This window comes from Oreochromis niloticus, linkage group LG9, assembly GCF_001858045.2.
Source record: "Oreochromis niloticus isolate F11D_XX linkage group LG9, O_niloticus_UMD_NMBU, whole genome shotgun sequence".
In the NCBI taxonomy this organism is placed as follows: Eukaryota; Metazoa; Chordata; class Actinopteri; order Cichliformes; family Cichlidae; genus Oreochromis; species Oreochromis niloticus.
The window spans coordinates 25,002,609-25,023,322 of record NC_031974.2 but is presented as its reverse complement, the minus strand read 5'-3'; the positions used below and the strand labels follow the sequence as shown (position 1 = coordinate 25,023,322).

At 41.2% G+C, this 20,714-nt stretch overlaps 1 protein-coding gene and 1 long non-coding RNA gene across 2 annotated transcripts; both read left to right on the top strand.

Moving 5' to 3' along the window:
* The first annotated feature begins 16,393 nt into the window (after window positions 1-16,393).
* LOC109203496 (myelin-associated glycoprotein-like) lies at window positions 16,394-18,475 on the top strand. The gene is made up of 5 exons (XM_019362876.1): window positions 16,394-16,427; window positions 16,970-17,353; window positions 17,725-18,030; window positions 18,118-18,375; window positions 18,459-18,475. Exons 1-5 carry the CDS (start codon window positions 16,400-16,402, stop codon window positions 18,473-18,475), a joined length of 993 nt encoding a protein of 330 aa, XP_019218421.1. The 5' UTR covers window positions 16,394-16,399.
* Window positions 18,476-18,540: 65 nt separating this feature from the next.
* On the top strand, window positions 18,541-19,444 carry LOC109203613 (uncharacterized). Its single transcript, XR_002063381.2, has 3 exons — window positions 18,541-18,630; window positions 18,772-18,811; window positions 18,935-19,444. It is a non-coding gene; the product is annotated as an uncharacterized LOC109203613 (long non-coding RNA).
* The last annotated feature ends 1,270 nt before the right edge of the window (window positions 19,445-20,714 follow it).

The following is a 20,714-nucleotide window of genomic DNA, read 5'->3' as shown; positions in this document are numbered from 1 at the left end:
CAGGATATTCTTCAAAGAAAACATTAATTCTGTAGCGCAACGAGTTACAGGACTGAATTTCTACACAGCTTTGCGCATCTAGCTCCATGCAGGCGGATGCAGTGAAAGAACGTCACCACACAGCGCTATGGTGCATTCACATTACATGGGAAAACTCAGCACTTAACAAAACAGTAACACTTCAAATTAGAATAAAAATAGAATACAATTGGCAATAAAATAACCATGGGTTACACTCTCCCCCTCTAAACGGCATGAGTCCCTTCATGCATCGTTGACCAACTGGGACCTGATGGAGGTGACATGACAGTTTTGGAGAAGGCAACACCTAAGGTTTGGAAAAAGGAGCTAATAGCCAAGGTCAGCGGCTCTCGTAACTCATCATAAGTGAACTTCTGAGGTGGGCGTCTTTCTCTGTCAGAGCGCCTCAACCTCACTGGTTCTGTAGCACCAGCATCGGTACTAACAGTATCATCATTAATGACTGCAGGCTCTGGTGGAGTGAGATCTGCGTCAGTCGTGGTAGGTGTCAAGTCGGGTTCGGGAATGTCAATCACAACATGTTCTGAAGACCTAGCATCGGTAGGAACATAGTCCACAAGACTTGTGTTAGAGACTTCAGGTTGTGTCAAGGTAGGTTTTCCAATATCAGGTAAGGACGTTTCCGGTACAGCAGTGTCAGGGGATGATACAGGGGGATGACTGTCCATTTGCTGTTGGGCTTTAGGATGAGCTGACTCAGTTTGAATGTAAGGGCCTTTTGTGATGATTTGTGGATTCCATGTGCCAATACATAATTCCTCTTCATCACTCATCTCATCCTCATCACTGTACTCTCCTCCATCATCATTATCATTGCCTTTTGTACGGTTTGGTTTACTCCTGGTCCTCATTTTCCTTTGATTCCCATTTTGGGAGTTCGACCCAACCTGATCTTCAACAGGTAAGAACCCGCAAGGGAGAAGCAAATCCCTGTGCAATGTACGCTGGGGACCGTCTCCACTTTCCGGTCTGACAACATACACTGGGCTGTCTTTGACCCGTTTGACATCAATGTAAATGTTTTGTTCCCAACGGTTAGCAAGTTTGTGCTTCCCTCTAACATTCACGTTCCTTACTAAAACTCTGTCACCTGGAAACAGTTCTGCAGCTTTAATCTTTTTATCTCTGTAACTCTCTTGGAGGTTTTGGCGAAGACCGTTAACATAGTCAGAGTAAGACTTTGGACTGGTTTTGCCTGGGTGAGTACCAAGGACGAGATCAATAGGCAACCTCGGCTGTCTGCCGAACATGAGTTCGTATGGAAAGTACCCTGTTGTGTCATTTCGTGTACAGTTGTAGGCATGTGTTAATGGCCTAACAAAGTCTCTCCAATGGTACTTGTCTTTGTCCTCCAGTGTGCCTAACATGTCTAAGAGAGTCCTATTGTACCTTTCCACCGGGTTTCCCCGTGGATGATAGGGCGTCGTGCGAATTTTGCTTGTCCCAATCAATGTGCAGAGCTCTTTAACAAGCTTAGATTCAAAATCTCTGCCTTGGTCACTAAGCAGACGGCTAGGGATACCATAGGGGATGATAAGGTGATCCCAAAGAGCCCTGGCTATTGTCTTAGCCTTTTGATCTTTTGTCGGGACCGCGACTGCAAATTTTGTGAAATGGTCCGTCAATACTAACACATTTCTGGTGTCTCGACTATCTGGCTCAATAGACAAGTAATCAATGCACACTAGCTCAAGAGGGTAAGTTGCCTGAAAATTCTGTAGTGGAGCAGCCTTTTGGGGAAGGACCTTTCTCATGAGACAACGTGAGCATTTCTTACACTTCTCTTCAATGGACTGAGCCATCCGTGGCCAGTAAAACCTTGCCCGAGCGAGACGTAAGGCACGCTCAAACCCGAGGTGACCAACCTCGTCATGTACACCTTTCAAGGCTCTGTCACGGTACTTTTGGGGCAGTACTAACTGGTACACAAGGGAATCTCTGTCATTGAATTTCCTGTAAAGCACGCCATTACTGAGCTCGAGTTTGTTCCATTGTTTCAGAAGGAGTTTAACATCTGACGATTCAAGATTTGTTTCTTTGGGGCTGGGTTTCAAGCCTCTTCCCAACAGGGCTATAACACGAGCGAGAGAAGGATCATCCTTTTGTTCAGCGCACCAATCAGCATCTGTCATTGAGGGTAAGAGGTCTTCTCCATAAGCCTCAGTGACTGAGCTGGGATCAATAGCAAGACTCTCGACAACTGAGAGGGTTTCTGAATGGCATGACACTGAATGACGCTGACACAAAGCAGAAAACGTTTCATGGTCAAGATTGTTTGGCATGTTAATGAGACGTTCTTTCATGTCATCAATACGAGCTTTTTCTTTGAGAAATGCCTCATCTTCATGAGGAGGCTCTTGGGGCCGCCGTGACAACCCATCAGCATCTTTGTTTGCTTGACCTGCCCTGTACTTAATGTTGAAATTGTAAGTGGACAAGGCAGCTAACCACCTGTGTCCTGCCGCATCTAATTTCGCAGTTGTCAAAACATAAGTTAGCGGATTATTGTCGGTCAGGACAGTGAAGATAGAACCGTAAAGGTAGTCATTGAACTTTTCACACACAGCCCACTTGAGGGCTAAGAATTCAAGTTTGTGTGTGGGATAGTTCTGTTCACTCTTAGAAAGCCCCCTGCTAGCGTAAGCAATTGCTCTCAGCCTCCCCTCTTGCTCCTGATAGAGCGCAGCTCCCAACCCATCCCAACAAGCATCCGTGTGCAATACATAGGGGAGTTGTGGGTTGGAAAAAGCAAGAATTGGTGCAGAAGTCAACTTTTCGATTATTGTTCGGAAGGAGGTTTCACACTCATGAGTCCATTGTTCCCCGAGAGGCTGAGTGGGACTGTAAGAAAGTCTGGGCGGTTCTCTCTTGTAAATCTTGCCTCTCTTCTTCGGTGGCCGGTAACCGGCAGTGAGACGATTCAACGGTTTGGCTATCTTGGAGTACCCTTCAACGAAACGCCTATAGTATCCAGCGAAGCCTAAAAAACATTTGAGCTCTTTGAAATTAGATGGGCGCGCCCAACTTTTCAGAGCAGAGATCTTTCCAGGATCCGTGTGGACTCCGTGAGCATCCACAACATGCCCTAAATACTTCACAGATGTTTTGAAGAAGTTGCATTTTTCTGGGGATAATTTAAGTCCATAGTCACTCAAGCGAGTAAGAACTTTCATTAGCCTGGATTCGTGCTCTTCTAATGTGTCTGAGAACACAATGAGGTCGTCTAAAAAGACAAGCACTTCGGTGAGGTTGAGATCATCTACACACTTCTCCATCAGGCGTTGGAAGGTGCTTGGGGCATTTGTAACACCCTGTGGCATCCTATTAAATTCATAGAAGCCAAGAGGACACACAAAGGCTGTCTTAGGCTTGTCCTCCTCGGCTACCTCCACCTGATAGTAACCGGACTTAAGGTCCATGACCGAAAACCATTTAGCTCCACTCAGACCTGTGAATGTCTCCTCAATATTTGGCAGGGCATATGCATCTCGAATAGTTCTTAGATTTAGTTTACGGTAATCTATGCATAGCCTTATTGAGCCATTCTTTTTCCTTACCAATACAATTGGTGAGGCGAAAGGACTTTGTGACTCTCGAATTATGCCTGCATCCAGTAGTTCTCTCAGATGTTGTTTGACAGCTTCTCTGTCACTTGGGTGTATGGGCCTTGGCCGCTCTTTGAAAGGTGTTTCATTATTCAGTTTGATTTGGTGCTTCACAGCTGTGGTGTGGCCATGGGACATGTCATCGAGAGCAAAAACTTCAGGGATGGATCTCAGTTTTCCCAGAATTTGCTCTTTCCATTGCTCTGGGATGGGAGAATCATCAAGGTTGAATGTGAGGTTGTCGCCGTCTGGTTCATTTCGACTTGGAGGATTCCGAGTTTGACTCGATGCTAGTGGGGAAACGTGTTGGGCTGCACAAGCTTGAGCGACAATGCTATTTGACTGCAACATAACAGCATGTTCACTAACATTGTGTACAATGACAGGTACTTTACTGCTGGAATTAAAAGGAATGTCTACTAAAGCCGATTCAAGAAGCAATCCACCTGGTAACTTGTATTGCTCATGCGGCTCAAGGACAAAACTTGTTCCGGTTGTTCTTTCTTAACCTCACATTTCCCATTAGGCATTGTTTGTGTCTTGCAGGGATTGTCACTGCCCGTTTGCTATGCAACGTGACATGGCAGGAATGAGTATCATTTCTGTGTACTTGGGCAACATGTTGAAGGATCGTTGCAAACTGCTTAGAGTGCAGCTTACGAATGAACTTGGGACCATCCTGATGTACTAACTGTCCATAAACCCGTAAAAGCACATTTGTCCCTATCAACAGCGGAATTCTACTGTTAAAGTGACACTCAGGAACAACAAGGGCCAAAACAGCTAACTGTTGTTCTTTGCCTGCAATGTTTTCAGGAAATGTAATGCAAGTCTGAACATAACCCAAGTATGGCACGTTTTGCCCTCCTGCTCCTTCAATTTCAAGAAGAGCATGTATTGGCTGGATGGGAAGGTGGGAAAGGTGCATCTTGTGAAAAGACTCAGAAATGGTCGTAACCTGTGAGCCTGAGGCCATTATGGATTCACTGGGTACCCCGTCAACGAGTACTGACGCTGCACAGCGTGGGCCTATGAGACCTTGAGGCAAGAGGGAGTTAGGATCTAGGCTGTCTATGGGTTGAATGGGTTCTGTGATTTGCACTTCAGGACCACGAGCTAATGTCTCGGGACTGGGTGAATCAAGGGTTTCAGCTCCTGGGTGTCCCACGACAGGAGCTGCCACTGGTTTAAAGCAAACGGGGCTGTGGCCTGTCGTGCAGCAAAATCAGCCTGTTTCTTTCTCAACTCTGCATGCTTTTCTCGGACAAGTGTGGGATTAGCATCATTTGTGCAGCTTACTGCGATATGATTGTCTTCCCCACACTTAAAGCAAAACCATGCCCGGGGTGTGCCAGGTACTTTAGCAAAGGCCCGTGGGTTTCTGGTATTAACAGCTAGAGAATTTGTGGGCTCAATGTTCTCTGGTTTGGTTGAATGTCTTTGGCTTTGGACAAGCATTTGGACTTGTTTGGTCAACTCGGCTATTTGACTTTCAAGCTTGGCAGTTTCATTCGGTTTTGGGTTCACAGATTTGGATTTAGTGCTTGCAAGAGGTTCAGTACTTGGGGTGGTGCTCCTTTGCCTTTGAGTTAAAGTTAACTGTTCAACTTGCTTTGTGAGCTCATTAACTTTTTGTTCGAGTTTCACAGCTTCACTGTCAGTTGGAGTAGGAGTCGCAAGTAGTACTTGGTCAAAGGTGGGCATACTAAAAACTGAATGTGCATGTGCAGCAGCTTTTGTCACACCCAAATGTTTCTTCATGTGGTCCAACTTGGCTGAACGACGCTCTTCCTCAGTTCTTAACATGAGGAGAAGCTCTGAAAATGAGGGTGGAAAGCTCTTTTTTGCTTCAAGCTGGAGACTTATTATCAAGCTTTGGTCCCAGCAACCTCTAACGAATTGCTTAAGAAGCAGTTCATTTACATTTGCAGGAGGGGCTCCCCCTCTAGAAATGACTCGTGTGAGAAGGCTGTGAAGACGGTTCAAGAAGGCAGATGGGTTTTCTCCGCTGTTTTGATTCGAGCCAAGAAAGGCAGTGAAAAGCTCTTCACCGTCCTCAACAACTCCAAAGGCTGAATCAAGCTGAGTGACATAAGTGCTTGGTGTTGCAGTGACCCCCAGAGGCTTTACAACTTCAGATGCAGGGCTAAGTAAGCTCTCAAGTATCTTCCTCACTTTGAGGGCATCAGTCAGAAAAGGGTAACTGAGTAGAAGATCGACTTGGGTACGCCATATCTCATAGTCGACTTCACCGTTGGGCTGTGGAAGTCGGCCTGACAACGTACGTATCTTAGCATGTGCAAGGGGTGCGTGACTTGGCTCATTATGAATAACATGTTCAACCACTACTTTCTGAATATGCGAAGGGTTGTAAATGCTCTCGTCTACATGTACTGGACCAGCAAAAGCGTCAGTACGTGGGCTGAAAGCACTTGTGGGTTCTACGGGTTCGCTTGAATCAGTATTGGGAATGATGTCAGCTGTCGTATTAACGTTATGGTCAACGGGTGATCGTGTCTGAGTATGGGGTGTGGGGCTGGCCTGCAACTCGCCTTGGAAAATGCTAAGGAAGCCTGCTCTCCCACTGCCCCCCATAAACTCAAGTTCCTTCAGGTATCTACGGGCCACTTCTTTGCCCATTTCTTCTTGGGTGATATCTCTGACGGTTTTGGAAACCCATTTCACTGTAGGGTCTACAGGGCTGACAACTTCCCCTAAGGTGGAAGGGTCTATCTTTAAGATAGCCTGTTCAGACTCGTACACTATAAGTGTTCTGCCTTCGGGCTGATGTGGCTCATCAGGGACCCTGACGATGTTAGAGATCTTACCATTCACTTCGAAAACATTAGTTGTATCATGTTCACTACGGTGTCTTTCAATACCTGTAATAAGCAGGGTTTTCTGGCTATCAACTCTAAAGCGTTCACAAAGGTCAAGTGCCATTTTCGAACATAAACGTATCACTCAGTGTGTCATATGAGTAGGAGCTAAACCACTCGCCTCTGTCAGTGCGCCCCAGGGTGGCTGTGGCTACAACATAGCTTGCCATCACCAGTGTGTGAATGTGTGCGTGAATGGGTGGATGACTGGATGTGTAAAGCGCTTTGGGGTCCTTAGGGACTAGTAAAGCGCTATACAAATACAGGCCATTTACTATGCCAATCTCCTGGCTGGCTCGCCACTAGTTGTCACCCTTTTTAACTGAGTAGTCCAAAATCAGTCAAATCCACAGTAATCTGTCATACAAAGTCAAGGAAAAAAACAATATTTCAGAATCTACTCTTGTTGGGTTCAGTTAGGCTCGTAAGGAGACTGGCAGTGGTAACTCAACTTAAAGAAGGAAAAACCCTCCACTCAGAATGAGACACTGAGAACAACTTAAAGGGCAAAAAGTGATTTGAGTGTATTCAACATTTAAATGGTCCAAAACATAGACATGAACAAAACATTTAAATCATTTCAACATGTAAATTTCAACAATGTACAATGTATCACTTAAAGTGTCCATAAATGTATTAGGTAGGCTGTCCATTTCAGTTCAGTGCACTTAGTATTTTGTGTTCTTAGTAAGTGTTAATTGTCTTTAGTCACAGTTTTGCTTTTTGATGCATCAGTTTTTTTGTGTTAAGTGGAATCAGATCTGACCCAAAAAGGAAAAAAGTAACAACATAAAGCGTCCTGAGATCTCAGTAAAAAACGTTAATCCTTTAAAAAAAAATTGCAAATCGTTGTATCCTACCACCCTCCAAGGAAACAGGTGGCCGTCAGATTGAGAACGTCCTTTCTAGGCACCTCCAGTGGCATCCAGTCCTTAGATGGCACCGCTCGATCCTTGCAGCAGATTTCTACCACATAAAAAAAACCAGCCTGCACAAAACGTGCAGAGCAATCACTTCACTTGTAAAATAAAACATGTATTTCTCTAGTGTTATCCCTTTTGTCCCACACATCACACATCTATACAGTTCTTATTGGCCAATAACAATTTATCAACGACAAAAATGCATTTAACTGCAAATCATGAAGCATGAAAAGTGCCTCACGTGGTGTGTTAGCTAAAACTTGACATGTAAGCGCGTTAGCCCAGGGAGCACATGTGGGTACGCTAGCATACTTTCCACAGGCTAACACAGCTAAGGGAGCTAAAGAATCGTTAGCAGGTGCTACGACAAACATCACATCTTCAACAAATATATCCTCAGTAGCGGTTTTAGATACGGGCGACACAGGCAGTTGCCCGGGGCGGCATCGTGGTGGGGGGCGGCATCACGGGCATCGGCAAAAAAAAAAAATTGCTCGTACTCATGCTGCCCCGACATCATGCCAGTGCATATTGGGAATGGCATAGGCACCGATCGGTTTTCTATCGCCCATTTGCTGGGAGTAAGGGCGCCCTCCGTTTGCGAGGTGCGCCTGCTACTTGCGACACAGGGAGGAGAGGGCGGGGCGGCGGGGGATTCTCTGGCTGGCTGGAGCAGCATCTAATAACCAACTCGCAAAATAAAAACAAACCAACAAACACGAAAACACCAGACATTATGATACAGACTTATAATTTGCACTGATGTTTTTTCAAAATTCTATACGAGAAAAGTGAGCGCGAGAGCCCTCGGTGTGCCAAAAACTACGGCTACCCAGCCCTGCTCTCTGTCAAAATCAAACCAGTGAAAGACAGACTGACAACGCCCTCTTAATTTCACCGCTAGCACCCACGTGACTCCCATTACACATCACCATAGCAACCAAACAAATGAAAACCCAGTGATCATTAAAATTCAATAAATATTTAATTATGGCTCCTACAAGGAGAAACGAGCAAAAGATACAGGTAAGCAGATGTGTCATTGGATAATGGCAGGTCATGTATCCTAAAACATTAAGAATCAGAATACTTTCTTAATCCCTAAGGAAATTATGTGGGTTACAGTTCCTCCAAGAAGAAATGGTAAAAATAGTAACAGTAACAGACTAAACTCCAAACAATATATACAATAATATAATATTAATTAGTCAGTGTCAATTGTTGTTTTGTCCTGTTCTCATTGTATGACGAATTATGATGTCTGTTTAGTAGCCGTTTGCATACTATGCATACTCTCTCTCTCTTCATATATGTATGTATGTGTGTGTGTGTGTGTGGGGGGGCGCCAGAGGGACTATTCGCCCAGGGCGCCAAACGGGCTAGGACCGCCACTGCATAAACTGACTGGTTTTATACTCAGAAACTGGACTGTGAATCACAACTTAAACTGCAACTGTGAGACTTACCAGGATATTCTTCAAAGAAAACATTAATTCTGTAGCGCAACGAGTTACAGGACTGAATTTCTACAAAGCTTTGCGCATCTAGCTCCGTGCAGGCGGATGCAGTGAAAGAAAGTCACCACGCACAGCGCTATGGTGCATTCACGGTACATGGGAAAACTCAGCACTTAACAAAACAGTAACACTTCAAATTAGCATAAAAATAGAATACAATTGGCAATAAAATAACCATGGGTTACAGAATTATTTCATATTTTTGTTATCATAACAAAATGAGTTTTGAGACAGTCCAATCTGTGAACTTCATAACAAATATGTTACTGAGTCTCCTCTTTATTGCAAGGCTCATTTCAGTCATTCACTGTCTGACAGATCAGTGCAGACAGAGATACTTTACAAAGACACATTTACACTGAACCTGTTGACACTAATGGGGGAAAAGAGAAGCAAATAACACTTCTCTGTTGAAATACATTTATTCAAACATTCATCATAGATTCTCACGAGGTTTCTCTCCATGTAAACGTTTACCTTTAAATTTTATTATTATTTATTATTATATCAAAGATTATTATTATACATAAGATCTGTCTTATTAATGAACATTAACGAGCGCTGGTGTTTAAGATGCCAGAATGATGTTTTCTTTCACTCACAATCTTACTAATGGCTCTGACACTATGGTGTTCATGCTGTGTGTGTGTGTATGTACACAGACTACGGCTCCACGTTAAATGATGACAACATCATCATCAGTGTTGTTGTGTTTTCAGTCCTTCTGTTTAAAACGTGGGGGCTGGGTAGGTTTAACGTTGTCATAGTTTTTATTCACACACGTGCTGCTAGTTATGTTTCTATTGCAGATCTGTGTGGGTGAAATGTTCACATTCAGTGTTCAAATGTTCATGATCACTATAAATGATAAATATCATTAGCTGCAGGAAAGGGGTGGTGCTGTGGAGGCTGGCTGGTGCAGCTGCCAGTCTACTTATGGCTCTCCTATTTCTATGCAGTAGTGCACAGGGCTGTCAAGAAAACAGCACAGACAGAGCTGGTGGGCACTGCTGAACAGTGAACAACACTGTATGTAAACAAAAATATTGTTAACATAAAAACCATGTGTGTCACGTGCATGTAGAATAGAATAGAATAGAATAGAATAGAATAGAATAGAATAGAAAACTTTATTTGTCAATTTCCTCAAATGTACTTGCCATACAAAGGAATTGAAATTACGTTTCACACTGTCCCATGCGTAGACATTGACAACAATAAAGTGCAGATGCACAACAAAAACAGCCTAACATATAATAAAATAAATAAAATAAAGTGTTCCAACAGTGTTCCCTGGAAAGTAGTATACTAGTCTACTTGAGGTAGTCCCAGATTGTGGTTGGTAGGGGTTTTTGCTTTAATGCAGCATAAGACTATAGCAGCAGTAATAGTAATATAAATAATATAAATAGTGCTAAAAAAAAAAACTAAAAATAGCAGCAGGTGTGTGCAATTGCAATGCAGAGGTAGTTGTTTCCAGTCAGGAATGTTTTCCAGTTCTTGGTTCAGAGAGTGTTTCCTTGTTGGAGAGTGTGCGTGGATGGGGGTGGGGGGATGGGGGGGTGGGGGGGGGGGGGGGTAGAGTCCAGTCTGTCTTCCTATACTTCTGCCAATCTGGTGATTCTGCTGGCTGGGAGCCGGGAGGGAAGAGAGTTCAGCAGTCTCACAGCCTGGTGGATGAAGCTGTTGGTGAGCCTGGTAGTGCGGGAGCGGAGACTTCTGTATCTCTTTCCAGAGGGCAGGAGGCTGAACAGACAGTGCGCGGGGTGGGTTGCATCGTTGACAATTGTGATGGCTTTTCGGGTGAGGCGAGTGGTGTCAATGTCTTGCAGGGAGAGGAGTGGGGGTTTGTGTGGGGGTTTCATAGTGGCAGACGTGCTACACACCACCTTTCAACTACTGGCTGCATCTGTGTGAAGGTCACTCGTAAGTCTGTTTATTAAGTTCATGTCTCCAGGAGACAATATAAAAACACTGTAAAGCAAACAACATAAACTACTGTAAGCTTTCTGGTTTGGATGCTGTGATGATATTTTCATTAGTGTCTCTTCACCAGCTACTTTGTTCCTCCAGGTTTTGTTGGGGAAACTTTGAGGACACTGTTGGGTCATGTGATGTGTTCTTCCTGTGACTTAATTTTATTTTACAAACATTCAAACAGTCATTTTATCTCTTGTTGTTGCACATTAGTTTTTTAGTTGAATTCATGTGGAAATGTGTCATTTGTGACGAACTCTTGTGATGTCACTTCTTTGGATCTGAGAAACTTCAGGTTCAGCTTCTGTTCTTCCTTCAGTCTGTGAAGAGGAACAAAAATAAAAATGAAATAGAGTACAATTATTCCAGACTGCTAATTTAGAAGTAGATTTACGTTTGACTTTTTCCAACATAAACTCTGGCTAATTTTGGGAGAATCAGGTGTCTTCAGTTTAACTTTCTCAAAGGTTCATCCAAGAGGCGATAAGGTGTTATCATTTTTTTTTTTAAAACAGCTTGTTGGAATTGATTTTTCTTATATTGTCATTTGTGCTTAGAAACATATAATCATTTGTATGCTGATAAGAATCATATCCTTATTAGGTCTGATAAGATTCTGTGTGCACTTGTGTACCATGAGATGAGAGGAAGCAGCCTTGACGTTATAATTCCATTATAGCTTTTGATACCAAACTGTTCTGTTTCTTGAGGTGCAAGATTTCACACCTTTAAATGTGCATTTGAGATATGACCTATTGCAAATTCCTACTTTTATAGTTTAGCAAGACGTTTACTTCTGCTTTTCTGCATACCTCATACATACAGTTTGAGTTCATTGTAACGTCATATGTCTATGTATAGTATGTCTGGAAGCACACACACACACACAGAATACAGACACTGATGTTGTTCAGATATGCCTGCTTAAGAATGTCACGTGTATTTGTAATTGCATATTCATGAATGATTGCTTGCTGACAATAAAAAGGGCTGCAGCGAAGGAATCAGTTGAAGTTGGCTAAGGACAGGAGAAGGCCTGGGCTGACTTCCCTCACGAGCCACAAAGACAAAGAGCTCTGTCTTGTTTTGTTTTGTCGTGCAGTTTGGGCTTGTGTTCCAGCAGGGTTTGATAGATAAACCCAACACAGATCTCAGTAACATAATACATAAACATTATTTCAATGACTATCATAAAATTGTGAAGTTCTTTACACGAAAAAGTTGACTTTGTTCATCTGGATGTAGCATTTTCAGTGGGAGAAACATTTTGTCACTCATCCAAGTGACTTCTTCATTCTCAGCATACTGCAGGTTTCCCCAACTTGATGAACAGTACATTTGCACAATGACTCTAACCAGCACTGGATTAGCAATGAAATGTTTGTCCCACATCCAGATAAAAAGAATCAGCTTTTTGGGATTTACTTACCTGGATGATTGAGCATGCATCAGAGCATCATAAGTTCATTAGTTCTTTGATTAGACAGGTGGGTGGTGGAGACCTAAATCCTCTGTAGGTCTTCATTTACTGTCTAGTTTTGTTTATTTTCACTTTCGTTAGGTTAGGCTGTTTGAGTCTGTTTATTGCTACCATACATGCTCAATGGAACGAAGGCTAGTCAATTTTATGTATATAACAATCAAATATAACATCTTAGCCACCTGCCTAATATTGTGTTGGTTCCCCTTTTGCTGTCAAAACAGCCCTGACTGATCGAGGTATGGACTCCACAAAACTGCTGAAGGTGGGCTGAGGTATCTGCACCAAGATGCTTTAATTCATGTAAATTGTGAGGTGGGGCCTTCATGGATAGGACTTGTTTCTTCAGTACATCCCACAGTTGCTTGATTGGATTAAGATCTGGAACATCTGGAGGCCTAGTCAATTCAATTCAATTCAATTCAATTTTATTTATATAGCGCCAAATCACAACAAAAGTTGCCTCAAGGCGCTTTATATTGTACAGTAGATACCACAATAATAAATACAGAGAAAAACCCAACAATCATATGACCCCCTATGAGCAAGCACTTTGGCGACAGTGGGAAGGAAAAACTCCCTTTTAACAGGAAGAAACCTCCGGCAGAACCAGGCTCAGGGAGGGGCGGCCATCTGCTGCGACCGGTTGGGGTGAAAGAAGAAAAACAGGATAAAGACATGCTGTGGAAGAGAGACAGAGATTAATAACAGATATGATTCGATGCAGAGAGGTCTATTAACACATAGTGAGTGAGAAAGGTGACTGGAAGGGAAAAACTCAATGCATCATGGGAATCCCCGGCAGCCTACGTCTATTGCAGCATAACTAAGGGAGGATTCAGGGTCATCTGGTCCAGCCCTAACTATATGCTTTAGCAAAAAGGAAAGTTTTAAGCCTAATCTTGAAAGTAGAGATAGTGTCTGTCTCCCGAATCCAAACTGGAAGCTGGTTCCACAGAAGAGGGGCCTGAAAACTGAAGGCTCTGCCTCCCATTCTACTTTTAAATACTCTATCAACAAGTAGGCCTGCGGAGCGAGAGCGAAGTGCTCTAATGGGGTGATATGGTACTACAAGGTCATTAAGATAAGATGGGGCCTGATTATTTAAGACCTTGTATGTGAGGAGCAGGATTTTGAATTCAATTCTGGATTTAACAGGAAGCCAATGAAGGGAAGCCAAAACAGGAGAAATATGCTCTCTCTTTCTAGTCCCTGTCAGGACTCTTGCTGCAGCATTTTGGATCAGCTGAAGGCTTTTCAGCGAGTTTTTAGGACATCCTGATAATAATGAATTACAGTAGTCCAGCCTGGAAGTAATAAATGCATGAACTAGTTTTTCAGCATCACTGTGAGACAGGATATTTCTAATTTTAGAGATGTTGCGCAAATGGAAGAAAGCAGTCTTACATATTTGTTTAATATGTGCATTGAAGGACATGTCCTGGTCAAAAATGACTCCAAGGTTCCTCACAGCATTACTGGAGGCCAAGGTAATGCCATCCAGAGTAAGAATCTGCTTAGATACCATATTTCTAAGATTTTCAGGGCCGAGTACAATAACCTCAGTTTTATCTGAATTAAGAAGCAGAAAGTTAGCGGCCATCCAGGTCTTTATGTCTTTAAGACATTCCTGCAGTTTAACTAATTGGTGTGTGTTACCTGGCTTCATGGATAGATAGAGCTGCGTGTCATCTGCATAGCAGTGAAAATGTATGCTATGTCTTCTAATGATGCTGCCTAAGGGAAGCATGTATAATGTAAATAGAATTGGTCCTAGCACTGAACCCTGTGGAACACCATAATTGACCTTAGTGTGTGAAGAGGACTCTCCATTTACTTGAACAAATTGGAGTCTATTAGATAGATATGATACAAACCACTGCAGTGCAGTACCTGTAATACCTACAGCATGTTCTAATCGCTCTAATAGGATATTATGATCAACAGTATCAAACGCAGCACTGAGGTCTAGCAGGACAAGCACAGAGATGAGTTCACTGTCAGAGGCCATAAGAAGATCATTTGTAACCTTCACTAAAGCTGTTTCTGTGCTGTGATGAGCTCTGAAACCTGACTGAAACGCTTCAAATAAGCCATTCCTCTGCAGATGATCTGTTAGCTGTTTGACAACTACTCTTTCAAGGATTTTTGAAATGAAAGGAAGGTTGGAGATTGGCCTATAATTAGCTAAGACAGCTGGGTCTAGAGATGGCTTTTTAAGTAAAGGTTTAACTACAGCCACCTTGAAGGCCTGTGGTACATAGCCGATTATTAGAGATAGGTTGATCATATTTAAGATCGAAGAATTAATTAATGGCAGGACTTCTTTGAGTAGTTTAGTAGGAATGGGGTCTAAAAGACACGTTGATGGTTTGGAGGAATTAATTATTGAAGTTAACTCAGAAAGATCAATTGGAGAAAAAGAGTTTAACTTAACATCGATGGTACTAAAAGTAGCTGTAGATAATATTACATCTGTGGGATGATTATTGGTCATTTTTTCTCTAATGATAAAAATTTTATTTGTGAAGAAGTTCATGAAGTCATTACTAGTTAACGTTAAAGGGATTTATGCAGTAAGATCAGTGGACTTTGGTGTACGTTTCCACACATGAGGAACGGAGGCCATGTTCAACTGGCCATACTTGCCGCCTTCAAAAAGGACTCTTAATGATTGTTTTTTTCTCATTGTTGTGCTTGTGAAACCACTCCTAAATCATTTTTAAATCATTTTTACTTTGTGTCAGCGTGCATTATCCTGCTGAAAAAGACCACAGCCATCAGGGAATACAGTTTCTGTTAAAGTGTGGACATGGTCTATAATAATGCTTATGGAGGTGATACATGTCACAGTAAGATACACATGACTGGTAGGACCAAAGGTTTCCCAGCAGAACATTGGTTCATCACACTTCCTCTGCCAGCTTTCCTTATTTCCATAGAGATTCCTGCTGCCAGGTGTTCCCCAACTAAGTGATGCATCCAGCCATCCATATGATGTAAAAGAAAATGTGATCCATCAGGCCAAACCACCTTCTTTCATTACTCCATGGTCCAGTTCTGCTCATGTGCTCAGTGTTGGTTCTTTCATCAGCGGACAGGCGTCAACGTAGGCAGCCTGACTGGTCTGCAGCTTTGCAGCCCCATACACAACAAACTGCAATAGACTGTCTATTCTGACACATTTCTTTAGTTTTGCTGTCTCTTTGTCAGTAATATTCTGTTTATTGTGTGTTGTTTTTCCAGCTGTTTTCTTCTCTCCATAATTACCTTCTCTCATCTTGGTGCTGAAGGAAACACACTACAAACACTAAAAGATAAAAACATTCAGACATCTACTATTGGCCGAGTGGATCAACTGAAGAATGAATCATCAATAAAAGCAGAAAGATTTAGACACATCGAGGAAGCTGATCAACACAAAGCTGTAACCTGTGTGAGTACAGACACACACAGAGACACAAAAAGAAGAACAAAAAAGCTAAGACACAAATACTAATTCTAATGAGAGAATGAGGAACAGGTTAGTGTGTGAGTGGGGGGTCATGTGAATCTATAAACAGGCAGGTGGAAGTGGTGGCTTCTAAATTGACAACAGAGTGCATGATGGGAACATAAAAGGCAGACTGACTGAAAAAGAAAGACAAAAAAAGTGTCACAGGTCTGTTTGCTTTGGCATTACAACATCTAAACAGAGAAGTGTTTCAGTCGCTGTGTTTCTGCTGAAATCACACACAGACTTTTATTTTGTCGTTTCTCCTGTAGCAGTCTGATCATTAGGTAAGAAAACATTTAATTTACATTTTTATATCACAATAAAAATAACTTCTTTAATTTTATTCTCTGATTTCAAATAAATGTAAATTTTGTACTGCTCTATAAAACAATGCAAGTTCCTGATTTGATCAAACCTTTATGTGATGTTATGTTTTTTATACAGGTGATGAGTTTTTTGACAGCCCAGTTTGTGAACATCATGTTACTGAGTCTCCTCTTTATTCCAAGTGAGCCATCTCATTTCAATCATTTACAGTCTGACAGATCAGTGCAGATAGAGATACTTTACAGAAACAAAAACCCTCACTCCCTGCAATACTGTACGAAGTGAGAACGTGTTGGCTCAGTTTGTGCTGCTGCTCACTCCTGCCACTTTATCTCATGTGCAATATTCCATTTGCCACCCCCCCCCCCCCCCCACCCCCCCAATACATGTCAGTGGTCACATTTCTGTTTAAGATTTCTTTATCTATTTATACAAGTGTGTACATATATTTATCTATATATTTAGTCTGTTAATATTGCTTACAATATTTTTCGCTATATTTTATAAATATTTTGTTTTTCTTTACTATTTTTACTGTACTATCATGCTGAGTGACTTGTCTTCTGCTCGTCAAATACATTTCATAGCAATGTTGACCCTGCGCTAACTTCCATATGACAAATAAAACTGAAACTGAAACTGAACTGAAACATGACTGATGAACTCAGTTTATCATAATGATGTTTCCTATCATGTGTATTAGTTTGTTTTGATTTTTTCCAGGCTCTTTGGCTGCTTGTCCTCAGGATTCACACCTGTTCATCACTGCACCAACAGAGATGGAAGCTCTGAGTGGATCTTGTTTACAAATCCCATGTAACTTTAGTGGGACTGGAAGTGATGTGTTTGACAGCAGAAGATCTGTCTTTGCAGTGTGGATTAAAAATGATAACAACATTAAAGCTCATCCTGAAAATGTGATCTTCAACAGCAGTGGGACAGTTAACATCTATCCAATGAATATTACAGGAAACCTGAAGGAGAAAAACTGCACCACTCTGTTTTCCAATTTAAACACAACTTATACAAACACATACTACCTCAGAATTATGAACTGGCCGTTCAGAGCAACAGCTGTTTGTCATCCTCTTAAAATAACAATTAAAGGTGAGAAAGTTTTGATCTTATTATTAATAATTTAAAAAATCTGACTGGAATATTAACGGATAAGATATAAATGTACTGACTTTACATTTGACAGTTAAAACAGTGAATCCTAAGTGATGTCCAGTTTTCTTTGTTATAATATTTTTGAGTGCAAAAATAAAAATGAAAGTTTGTTTACTGTGCTGATTCCAAAGCTCAGCTATTTCTGCTACATGAAGGAAATAATAAACTCAGAATAAATGTGTGTCCCAACTGAACAGCATGAACATGTAAAATTAAGACTTTAACACAACTACACTGATCTCCATCTGTTACGTGACTGCGTTTCCTGTATTATCAGTGTACAAACTGTGTTTGATGTGAAACCACAGATTCTCCTTGGAGGCCCAATATTACAATCCCAGGTGATCTGAAGGAGAAGGAGTCTGTCACTATAACCTGCTCAGCTCTCACTCCCTGTCCACACTCCCCTCCTCAACTCACCTGGAATCTCCAACAAGACTCTCACAACAAAATAGAGGAAAACACAGATGGAAGCTTTACAACTAAAATCCAGCAGACCATCACTCTGTCAGACACACATGATGGAAAGAAGATCAGCTGCTCTGCCAGATATCCTGTGAACCAAGGAAAAGACACCAAGACAGCAGAGACAGAAGAGACTCTCAGTGTTTCATGTAAGACAATCAGAGTTTGTTGTTGAACTGAATCTTTTATATGACAACGTGATTTAAGGGATATCATTTTCTTATTTTTTTCTCCAGATGCTCCTAAAGGCACCTCAGCATCCATCAGTCCATCAGGTTTGGTGTCAGCAGGCAGCTGGGTGAACCTGACCTGCTCCAGCAGAGCCAAACCTCCAGTCAGCAGCTTCACCTGGTTCAAGAAGAGCAGAGATGGAGCTGTGAAAGTATCTGAAGGAGAGATTTACAGCTTCAATGTAACAGATGGAGGAGTTTATTACTGTGTGGCCACTAATGATCTGGGTAATCAGACAGCAGAGATTCATGTGACTGTTGGAGGTAAATGCTGAAGCCACTGATGTATTGTATGCTGTTATCCTGTTTTTTTACTCTTTACTTCTCTTTGTTTTGTTTTTTAACAGTGATGTACAAAGTGTAAAATTAAAGTCAGGGATATGGCTTTTTTAAAATTCATGTGTTGTTTCATATTCATCTTCTTCTATCAGGAGAGCAGAAAAGTATCCCTTTCCCATGGTGGCTGCTTCTTGGAGGAATCCTTGGGATGATGTTACTCTGCTTGATTATCTTTGTTTGGTAAATATTACATCTCAGTGGAAAACACGATCAGTTACTGTCACTGACATGTTAGCTACACGTTAAAATATCTGTTTACTCAGACATATATGTAACCTAGAACAGAGGACAGTTAGTTTAACAGCCTCTTATATCTTTCAGGTGCTTAAAGTCAAAGCATCAAACTCAACAACAGACTCATGTAAGAAAATACTAAACTTCTCTGTAATTTACTGAACTGTTCAGAAAGTTATTTACTGTAGTACCTCCACCAGAGTCTGTTTACTAGATTTAAATGAAACTTTCTATTTGTTTCATTTTATAGAATCAAAAAAGTGAAGAGCTGGTTGTTGAAGAGCCAGCAAGTAAATCAGAAGGAGAAGAAGAAAACATCCATTACGGAGAGATCAGCTTCTCTGTGCTGAGAAATGAAGCATCCTCTGACTCAGTGCAGGACAGAGGACAGCAGCAGGATACAGTGTACGCACAGTTAAATGTCATTGAGCCAAAAAACACAGAGCGCGCTCACGGCCAAGAGGAACTGTATGCTGAGGTCAAGAAAAAGTTATAAGATTACATTAAGAAAGTGTATTAAAGAAACACACACACACAAATCTAATTTTCTATTAACCCCTCAAATTACATCCTGCAGCTTTTTATGTTCAACTTTAATTTCACCGCAATCCAATAAGGGACTAATTCACATGACAGTAGAAAAGACTGAACATTAAAAACTTTTACATAATGTAGCTATTTTTTTTATTATATTAGTTATCATCATGTTCATACAATATTTGAATGCTGGCATGCTGTGTGTGCTCTTGTATGATTTAATATTTACATTGTAGACATGCTGAAATGAACGTACAAGAGTTCGTCACAAGTAATTTGTTTAAATGACTGCAGGGAAACTGGCATCAAAACATGACTGTAAATTTATTAAACGTGTTCAATAAAATGTGTTTATTCAATTCAAAGTGTTTTTGTGTGATATTTAATATAATTATTCTGAAAGTTTACTCTGTATAGTTAGTGATATGAAAAGCTGGATGTCTTATTCATATCTAAATAAGTGGATAAGAAATGTACTTTGTCTTCAAATTTCACAGGTTTTTATATGTTTGGGTCCACACTTTTTGTAGTGGTCAGTTTCTCTTTTAATGGTTTTATTGTTTGAGGAGTTTTTTTTTTAACAAGAAAGGCTGGTCTATAGGTCATATTATTCATTTACTATGAAAGTTCCTCATCTTATGAAATTCTTAGAGTAATTCCTGCTTGTGTTACCATTCTGTTTCATCAGTTTTGTCTCCTTGTTTGTCTTTTGTCTCTGTAAAGTTTGCATATTGTGACTCTGCCATCTGTTAATTCCAGTTTTATTTTGGTTAGTTTGGTTTGTTATTCTTTTCTCCTTCTCTGTTTTTAGGAGCTGTGAGAAAACAGACACACAAAATTTTGCAACAACATTTCGTAATTATCTGGCCTACTGTCTGTTAAGCAACTACAGAAGTTATGTATTCAAGAAATTTACATCAACATCCCTTTCGTTTTATTACAGGACCTGAGGTTTTGTAGCAAAAAATTGCACTGGAACAAAATGATTCAGAAAAATAATGTGTTGAAAAACATTTTTTCTCCTAATTAACCACAAAATCTTCTTTTCATTTACCAGGTACAGACTTGCATAAGAAAGACTCTCGGTCTTTTTTTAAATACATTTTAACAAAGTGGTGGCAAGTGAAAAGGTGAAATGTATGTGAAGCTGGACACTAAGGAGGGAGAAAAACAGCAGACCTCAAACTGGAAAGGATGCACAGGAAGTTTCCACGATTAAATATAGAGATGGAAATGTAGAGAGTCTATTGGGAAAATGGAAGGAGTACTTTGAGGATCTGATGTAGAAAATGAGAGTGAGAAGGTCAGATGGTGGAAAGTTTGTGAATCAAGAAGGAAGCCTTACTGTGAAGATATGTGAAAACATTTGCTGATATGAGGTTAAGAAGAGAAGTGAGTTAGCAGTTAGCAGCAGCGTGGTTTGTAATGCCCTTTTTACCAGCTTAGACAAATCATCTCATCACGCCTCCAAGCAAAACAAAATACTGCAGCCA